Below are 9397 nucleotides of genomic sequence, written 5' to 3'. Positions count from 1 at the left end.
CTTGAAATTTGTTTACGGAAATTATTTCAAAGTTTTCCAAACAAACCAGCCTTATGACTTGTGTGTTTCATTGTCAACATGTACCCCAAATGAACACAAGTTTTTTTGTCTACCCTAGCAAGTCAGAGTGCATTAGACAATTCACTAGAGCTAGTGTTGAGTAGGACTTGCTTGCCATTTGAATGTTTCTTGCAAGTGTTAAACATCTCACTTACCTACTGTTTAGGAAAACTGTCACACGCCTGTTTTTGAATGTTTGATTTACATGACACACAACCACCCTCCCACATCCCCTTACTTGAAGTTTTTTTAGGCAAATTATTTCTATGTTTTTCCAAACAACAAACCTATAGCTTGTTTTTTTCAATGTCCACATTTTTGCTGAAGGAACATAAGGTTTTTTGCCTGCCCCTAGCAAGTCACAATGCATTACACAGTGTATTATAGCTAGTGATGAGTATGACTTGCTTGCTGTTTTAGGAGACTTGCTTGCTGTTTTAGGAGACTTGCATGTTCTGCATGTGTTACTTACCTGACACACAAACCTGTTCCCCCTCCCTTAGATGAGTTTTGGTTGGGAAAATTATTTATAAGTTTTCCAAACAACAAGCCTGTAACTTGTGTGTTTCAATGTCAACAATATTCAAACAACTGTTTTTGCATGTTTTCTGTTAAGGTTTTTTCTACCCTAACAAGTCAGATTGCATTAGAGAGATTTGCTTGTTGGGTTGATTGAACATTCCCAAAATAACTGCAACAAGTTACCTTGCTTTTTTTTGCTCTAGACATCAAATGAAAAAAGACCTAATCCAAGGGGTAGTTGCATGCATACATCCTAGCATTGCTGGCCTTTTGTGTTTCCTTGTTGCAGGGAGAGGGTACATCCCCAAGATGTCCAGAAAGAGAAAGAGAGGTGGCGCGGGGGAGGTTGTACCGGAAGGGACCTTCAAGTGCTAATGGGGTGGGTGGATGGATCCTCGCTCCTGAGAGCTCCATGTATGTGAGATCCATGGCAGAAGATGGATGAGAAGGGAGGGAGGGTTGGAGGAGGAGCAGCGAGCTGAAATGGATGGGAAAGGATGAAAGGCTGCAAAATTACAATCGGGGGATGATATAATCTGTCCATGTGCGTGATCGAACCATTCTTTCCTCATTTGGGCACCAGCTGGAAACAGGGGTAGGGTCCACTACCTTATTTGGGCATGTGCCCTGAACCGCTAGCCAGCCAACGATTGCTGGCTAATCACGTCCTCTTAGAAATTGTCGTATCATGTATCCTCGTATTGGTGCTACAAATTGTCACATACATACAGCCCTTCAAAAATTCATAAAGGCCTACGTCCACGCGCTAGTCGCTGGCGGTGTGGGCGCGTGTAGCCATGCGGCCAGCTCGTCGCCTGGCATGGGGACACGTGGATGCCCAGCTTGCCCGGAGTCCTCCAACATCGCGGTGTGAACCGTGCTGCGCCCAACATGTGTGCCAGCTGTGTGTGGTCTGCATCCTTCCACACGGACATGTCAGAGACGCTAGTGCCGCTGCCGGTCTGCTCGCCGACGCGGCGTTCAGCCATGGCTGACGTTCCATGGCCGCTCGACCTGGTTGAGCCGAGGAACTATGATCCATGGCAAATGAGATCGTCCGCGTGTGACGAGCAAATGAACCGGGAACGTGTCGATCGGGACTCGGGAGTAGAGGACAGAAGCATCTGGAGCGCGTCGTCGGATGCATCAGGAGGACCAGTGTCGGCAGATCCCCTCGGGTATGCACGAGCGGAAGTTTGCATCCGGTGTCCACTTATTTTTTTGCGAACTAGTTAGGGACATTATGTTGGCAGATGCTATAACCTTTTTAGCTCATCATAATTATTAGCAGTTATTCTCTTATCCGGAAATACTTGTCGGAGAAAAAGATAAAAATAAATGTATATCAGTTCAGAACTAAAATACGTCCAGATACATTCGTTCCTCCGACAAATATTTTCGGACGGAGGGAGTACAATTTTGTCAAACACGATTGTTTTGTTTTGCACAACTACTCTACTGGTTCAAGGGAAGTGGTGGGATGCTCTGCTCGCTCCGGAAGTAGTCGCCAGCATCCACCTTGCGCTTGATCTTCGTGAGTCTCCTAATGTTTTTTGGGCCGAAATAACTCTCTCCCCACACCTTGCCGCTTCCATAGCTTGTTACGTCGTCAACCACCTTATTCATACCGATGTCGAGGTCCCTGTAATTCAAAAGAGAGCCCCTTGGGTTCTTGCTCATGAGCGGCACCATGAAGTCATACATGCTCCCGACCCAGTTCTGCGTAACCTCGCCTCCGATCCCTTCGCCATTCCAGAACTCGACATACTGGATATTGTACAACACGGTGCTCCGGTGCGGGAACAGGGTGTCCTCGGCGGCGATGCGGCCCACTCTTCCACCGTGCGGCTCCAGGACTAGCTGCCCGGTCGCCGCACCGCTGGGCCAGAGAAACATTTTCTCCAACGTCTCCTTGGTCAGAGGTTTCTTTACATAGTCGGACTTGTTCTTGACAATGGGGCCTAGGGTCTTGGACCGGTTGAGGAGGAGCCTCTCCAGCGGCTCGCTGTAGATGGCGTCACGGAAGTATATGTACGCGGTGTACTGCAGTCGGCGCGTGTCACCCCGAGCTCCGGGAATCGGCTCCCCATCATCGCCACCACCACGCTGTTGCTGCCGAGGAACAGGTCCTGGAAGTTGGCCTGACGGTTTTGCAAGACCACATGTACACTGAGGTCATCAGGGAGTGCCGGCTCGACCTTTTGCCATTTTGTCACTGTGTCGAACGTGCCATGTTCGACGGTCTTGGTGACTTTGATGAAGGTCACCGTCGATGGGACCGGCACCAGCCTCAGCTTCCACGACATCACAATGCCGAAGTTTCCTCGCCACCACCTCAGATGGCCTAGAAGAGATCGCCCCCCATGGCCTTCTTGTCCGCCAGGAGGTTCCCTTCGGCATCGACCATGGCGCCGTCGACCACGTTGTCGGCGGACTGGCCCAATTTAGTTCGGCGTTTGCAGGTGAAGGAAATGAAGTTTTGATTTAGATGTGATTTAGATGCAAGGAATCGAACACTGGTCTCCAGCTTTCGATCAAGCCGACATCTCAACACTAGACCAGCCTTTGGTTGGTGATATCGTAGTAGAATTAGGCAACTTAAGTCCAAATGAGTCGTGGTTTTCACTGTTTCTTCTCCATTTTTTGTTTTTTTTCTGCTTCATTTTTTCTTTTTTCTTTTTTCTAATGTTTGTTTTCGTTTTCACTCTACATTTTCTCGTATGTCAAAAACATTATTTTAATAAGTTATCAACATTTTTGTAGACATGTTCGACATTGTTCAAACGCTTATTAAACATTTTTTAAATACTTGTTCAACATTTTAATACTTATTTGACATTTTTAAAATACATGTTCTAACATTTTCAAATACCAATTCAACACTTTATAAAACTTATTCAACATTTTTGTGTACTTGTTCAACATTTTTAATACTTATTCAATATTTTAAAATACTAGTCCAACATTTTTTGAAGTACTCATTCAACAATTGTCAAATACTTGTTCGACATTTTAATACTTATTCAATATTTTTCAAATGTGTTTTTGAAGAGTGTTTTTTGTATATAGGTAGAATGTTTTAACGTATAAAGAAAAATACAAAAAAAACTAAAAAAAAGAACAGAAAACAGAAGAAAAAAAATAGGCCGTAGCCTTCCGCGTGGCTGGGCCGGCCCATCGGGTCTCCTCCCAACGCGAACCTTCCCCTGTGCTCGCTTAAAGCGAGAAATAGGGAAAATCCTATTGGACGCTCGCTGCGTCGACTTGTCGAGGCTTCGCACAGAGAGCTAGCTATAGCGATCAAGATGGACCGGCCCAGTTAGGAGATAGCGCTGGCGCTGCAGCTTCCGGTTTTGGGAACCTTCTGGAGGGTTCCTGGACGGTTTTAGGAACCTTCTAGAAGGTTTTTGAACCGGGTTTTCACTGGTTTTTTCTGTTTGTTTTTTCTTTGTTGTTTTTCCTGTTTTTTTCTTTTCTTTCTTCGTTTTTCTGTTTCTTTATTTCATCTTTCAATTCCTTTTTCTTCTCTTTTTGTTTTCTTTTTGTTCACATTTCAAATTATGTTTGGGAGTTTCAAAAAATCTTCCCATTTCAAATTCGTGCTTCTAAATTTGTTCTTCATTTCAAAATTTGTTTTCAACATTCAAAAATTGTTCGTGCTTTAAAAAATTGTCCGCGCTTCTAAATTTGTTCTCCATTTTAAAATTTGTTCTCAACATTAAAAAATTGTTCGTGCTTTAAAAAATTGTCCACGCTTCTAAATTTGTTCTCCATTTGAAAATTTGTTCTCAACATTAAAAAATTGTTCGTGCTTTCAAAAATTGTTCGCGCTTCCAAATTTGTTCTCCATTTTAAAATTTGTTTTCAACATTCAAAAATTGTTCATGCTTTCAAAAATTGTTCGAGCTTCCAAATTTGTTCTCCATTTCAAAATTTGTTCTCAACATTCAAAAAATTTTCGTGCTTTCAAAAATTGTTCGAGCTTCCAAATTTGTTCTCCATTTCAAAATTTGTTCTCAACATTCAAAAACTGTTCGTGCTTTAAAAAATTATTCGAGCTTCCAAATTTGTTTTCCATTTCAAAATTTGTTCTCAACATTAACAAATTGTTCGCGCTTTCAAAAATTGTTCGCATCGTTTCAGAAACTGTTCACCTTTTAATGTTTTATTCACAAAACCAAAAACATTTTGTTTGAAACAAAGTTCCCATTTCCAAAAAAATTCACAAATACAAAAACTTTTAGGTACAAAAAATATACACTTTTTGTACATATTTTGTACACTTTTTGTACAGAATATGTTCCTGTGTACAAAGTATGTTCAGAAATGAAAAAAATGGTCGCACTTTTTCAAAATATACACTTTCAGAAAAAATCTACAATTTGTTTTAAGATGTTCACTACAGTGTGTAATTCTAGTTGTACGGTTGCGCTAAGTTATTAAAATTGCGCGTTTGTTTGCTACAAGCAATGCTACTCAGGTGGAGTGGCTCGGAGCATGCCCTTCGAACCTGTAGGTCGCAGGTTCGAGTTCGAGTTTCCATCGCGTCTCCCTTCCCCTTTTTGCTTTCTTTTCTCACCATCGGTACAGCGCGATGGGCCGGCCCAGTCAGGCTGCGCCCCTGTGCGTGGCGACGACATTTTGACGCAAAGCGCGTCCTATAGGAGCTCTCGAGAAATAGGGGTGCACGGTTATTTTGTCGCGTATGTAGCGGTTGTCCCGATGTAGTCTGGTGCTTTTCACCCCTACCCGTAGGGCCATTTTCCTCCCTTTAGCCCATCTTCCTTTCCTAGCCCGAGCACAGCCGAGCCGGCACGTCTATACGACGCCTATTGTGGACTGGCCCACTAATGAGAGCACTTACCGCATGTAACTGATTACATGTAAGTTCACTATTATCGCTGTCATCCCCGCACCCTTTGATTTTGTAATGCAGCAGCTGATGTTTTAGCAAAGCCAAACATGATGCAGGGTCATGCTGGTTCAAGTTCAATGTACCTCCTGACGTTATTAGGACTATAGTTTCTACTCAACAGATGTGTGAATGATGCTGCACATCATCTCGCAAAAAAAAGTGAATGATGCTGCCCATTATCTGAAAAAAAATAACTTCTTGGTTTTGAATTCTATCGGGCTACGTTATATCTGTAGCACCAAACTCATGCAGAAATAATTAGTTAGGGACTTTATGTTGACACATGTTATAACCTTTTTAGCTCATCAGAACTAATAGCAGTTACATTCGGTCAAACACGATTGTTTTGTTTTGCATAGCTACACTAGCTACTCCTTCAAGGGAAATGGCGGCACGCTCTGCTCGCTCTGGAAGTAGTCGCCGGCGTCCACCTTGCGCTTGATCTCGGCGAGTCTCCTAAAGTTCTCCGGGCCGAAATAGCTCTCGCCCCACACCTTGGCACTTCCATAGCTTGTCATGCCGTCGACCACCTGGTTCGTGCCGATATCGAGGTCCCGGTAGTTCACGTACGCGCCCCTCGGGTTCTTGCTCACATACGGCGTCATGAAGTTGTACAGGCTTCCGATCCAGTTAGGCGTAGCGTTGCCCCCGACCTCTTTCCCGTTCCATAGCTCCACGTACTGGATGTTGTAGAGCACGTTGCTTCGGTGGGGGAACGGGATCTTGACGGCGCCGATGCGGCCCATTATTCCACCGTGTGGCTCGAGGATGAGCTGCCCCGATGCTGCGCCGTTGGGCCAGAGGAAGATCTTCTTCCAGGTCTCCTTGGTGAGGGCTTTCTTGACGTAGTCGGACTTGTTCTTGACGAAGGGGCCTAGGGCCGTGGACCGATTGAGGAGGAGCTCCTCCAGCGGCTTGCTGTTGATGGCGTCGCCGAAGTATATGTAAGCCGTGTACTGCAGCCAGCTCATCTCCTTGCAGTCAGCGCTGGTCACCCCGAGCTCCGGGAACCGGCTGCGCATTGTCGCCACCACGGTGCTGCAGTTGCCAAGGTACAAGGACTGGAAGTTGGCCTGGCTCTTTTGGATGACAACACGTATGCTGAGTTCGTCAGGGAGCGTCGGCGCAAGCGTTTGCCATTTGGTCACCGTGTCGACCGCGCCCTGTTCCATGGTCTTGGCGACTTTGAAGAAGGTCACCTTTGGTGGGACCGCCACGAGCCTAAGCTTCCACGACAGCACGATGCCGAAGTTCCCGCCGCCGCCGCCGCGGATGGCCCAGAAGAGGTCGTCCCCCATGGCCTTCTTGTTCGCCAGCAGGTTCCCGTTGGCGTCGACCATACTAGCGTCGAGGACATTGTCGGCCGAGAGTCCATACTTGCGCATCATGAGGCCTATGCCGCCGCCGCTAATGATGCCCCCCACGCCCACGGTCGGGCACACGCTAGCCGGGAAGCCCAGCCCTGGCGCGGCCGTGGCTATGCGGTAGTAGAGCTCTCCGACCGTCGCTCCGGTCTCGACCCACGCGGTGGCTTCGTGCGCGTTGACGTGGACGGCATGAAGCTTGGCGAGGTCGATCACCGCGAACGCCTGGCCGTTCGGGGTGGTCGATCGGTACGAGAGGCCCTCGTTGTCGTGCCCGCCGCTGCGCACGCGGACACGGACGCTGTGGCGTCGCCCGCAGCGCACGGCGGTCTGGACATGCGACGTGTTTGTAGGCGTCACGATGCACAGTGGAGGACTCGCCGTAGCCGGCGCCACCAACCTGGCGTTCCTGATGGACGACACCAGGAGCGGCGTGAACGACGGCGAGCTTGGCGTCAGCACGAGCTGGCTGGGGATGTTCGCCGAGAGGCACCAGAGGAAGTCGTTGTTGTTGGAGGACGACGCCAGGGAAGGGGCGGGCACGAAGAAGCCCAAGAAGCAAACTGTGAGAACGAGCGCCATGCTTGCCATTTCGATGGATCTGCCTTTTTTCCTACACTGACATGGTGCTTCTGTTCTACTCTATTTCACCTCCTTTATATAGCCATGGCCCATCCTTATCTTGAAGGCAAGCTGTTGGGATATCTCTCCCCAAATCAAGTAGGAATTCATTGTGCACCAAAGATTAAGATCTCCGAATCAAGAATAGAATGAAAGGCTTCAATAACTTTAATTATCTCTATGGTACTCAATAAATTTCTTCCATTTTATGAGAAATAAAACAATACTGCCTACGTTCCTAAATATAAGTCTTTAGGATTCCACTATGGACTAGACACGGATGTATATAGATATATTTAGAGTGTACATTCGCTCATTTTGCTTCGTATGTAGTGCATAATGAAATTTTGAAAAAGACTTATATTTAGGAACGGAGGGAGTAGTTGAAAAACCGACTACCAATCCGGCAAGGTTGTTAGGTCATGTTTTCACAGGTTCATTCACGACGAAAACTGGAATACTTAAACTAACAAACTAATTGCACGTGTGTTGCATGCTACTTCCTCCGTTTCAAAATAGATGACCCAACTTTATAGTAAAGTTAGTACAAAGTTGAGTCATCTATTTTGGAACGGAGGACGTATTAGATCTGACATGTGCATTACACACACCATATTGAAGATTTTGATAGGATTTAATTTTGATTCGAATATGGGTAGGGAATGGAAGGAAATCTTTTATTTAGTTTTGATAAGATTTGATTTAATTCTGATTAGATTTGATTTAATTTAGTATTCGTAGGTGAAGGAAATAAATTTTTGATTTAGGTGTGATTTTGGGAAGATTTGATTTTATTTGATAGAGTTAATTCAGAAATTGATTTTCGGAAAGTATGGATTTGGTTTATATTATTTCTTTACTCTCTATTTATGTTAGTTTTAATTTTGTGTTGCATCGAGTGAGAGTACCAAAAATCAATAGAAAACCAAAGAGGGAGAGGGGATCATTGGGAGGAAAAAACCGAGGGAGGAGGAGGGAGGAGGGGACGAGATGGGACGAACTCCCCTTTAATTTTAGACACTAGTAGACTACTCGTGCGTTTTCATGCGCCAACAAATAAATTTGTAAACAATGCTCATATTACTCGCACCAAATGAAGACATTGCACACAATGTTCAGCCACAACACAAAGGCAAGTATCTTCTTTGTACTCCAACAAACGGCATGCACCCCTCTATCCTCTTTTTTATGTCGAAGTTGTTCTCCCTAGACATCTTTGTCCATGCATCAACTAGCCTCTCAATCTATTGCCCCTTGACTCTTCATGTTGCTTCTATGTCATTGTTTTGTTGTCTCGCTCTACTACGTATGTCGTGCAACGTGGAGCATGATCAACAAATGATGAGATACAAGGCACCTCACCTTAGTACAAATCATAAGAAAATGTCGCATATGAAGATGAAATCCTTATTTCCACCACATGTTCATTCACAAACTAATAATGCTATGTATATCTCTAGGCTATGCTTCCATCTCCACCTAAGATGCATCTCCGTCACTTTATCTCACTAATACTTATGTTCCTATGGACCTCAAATATACATACAAGAATCACACAACAAGGTTGCATCATTGTCATTCCATCTCTTGTTTCACTTAAGCTCTTTTGGTCGTTGCAACACTAGTCTGCTCCGTCGTCACCCTGCTCTGAATCTGCCCGTGTTTCCGTCCGGCTCCAACTACGGCCATCTTTTCTCCAAGTCTTTCATGTCGTATCAAGTTTGTACTTTCAGCCTCAGAATTTTCACTATTCGGAATGAGGAGGGTTTTTCAGAGTTCATTTCTCTGAGAGAACACAACGCATATTGATACAGATTAGTGATGAATAAAAATCTCTTTGTGTTATTTATAATGATGAATACCAACATATGCTAAGTTATTCAATGGAGTAGCTACATTGTTGTGTTTGAAAAAA

At 45.0% G+C, this 9397-nt stretch overlaps 1 protein-coding gene and 1 pseudogene across 1 annotated transcript; both read right to left on the bottom strand.

Moving 5' to 3' along the window:
* Positions 1-2037: 2037 nt before the first annotated feature.
* On the bottom strand, positions 2038-5125 carry LOC119360347 (annotated as a pseudogene).
* A 619-nt stretch (positions 5126-5744) lies between these two features.
* Positions 5745-7474, bottom strand: LOC119366984 (berberine bridge enzyme-like 27). Its single transcript, XM_037632634.1, has one exon. The coding sequence runs from the start codon at positions 7450-7452 to the stop codon at positions 5866-5868; it is 1587 nt and encodes a 528-aa protein (XP_037488531.1). The 5' UTR covers positions 7453-7474; the 3' UTR covers positions 5745-5865.
* Positions 7475-9397: the final 1923 nt, after the last annotated feature.

The sequence above is a fragment of the Triticum dicoccoides genome, chromosome 2B (assembly GCF_002162155.2).
Source record: "Triticum dicoccoides isolate Atlit2015 ecotype Zavitan chromosome 2B, WEW_v2.0, whole genome shotgun sequence".
In the NCBI taxonomy this organism is placed as follows: Eukaryota; Viridiplantae; Streptophyta; class Magnoliopsida; order Poales; family Poaceae; genus Triticum; species Triticum dicoccoides.
This window is presented reverse-complemented; position numbering and strand designations above follow the sequence as displayed.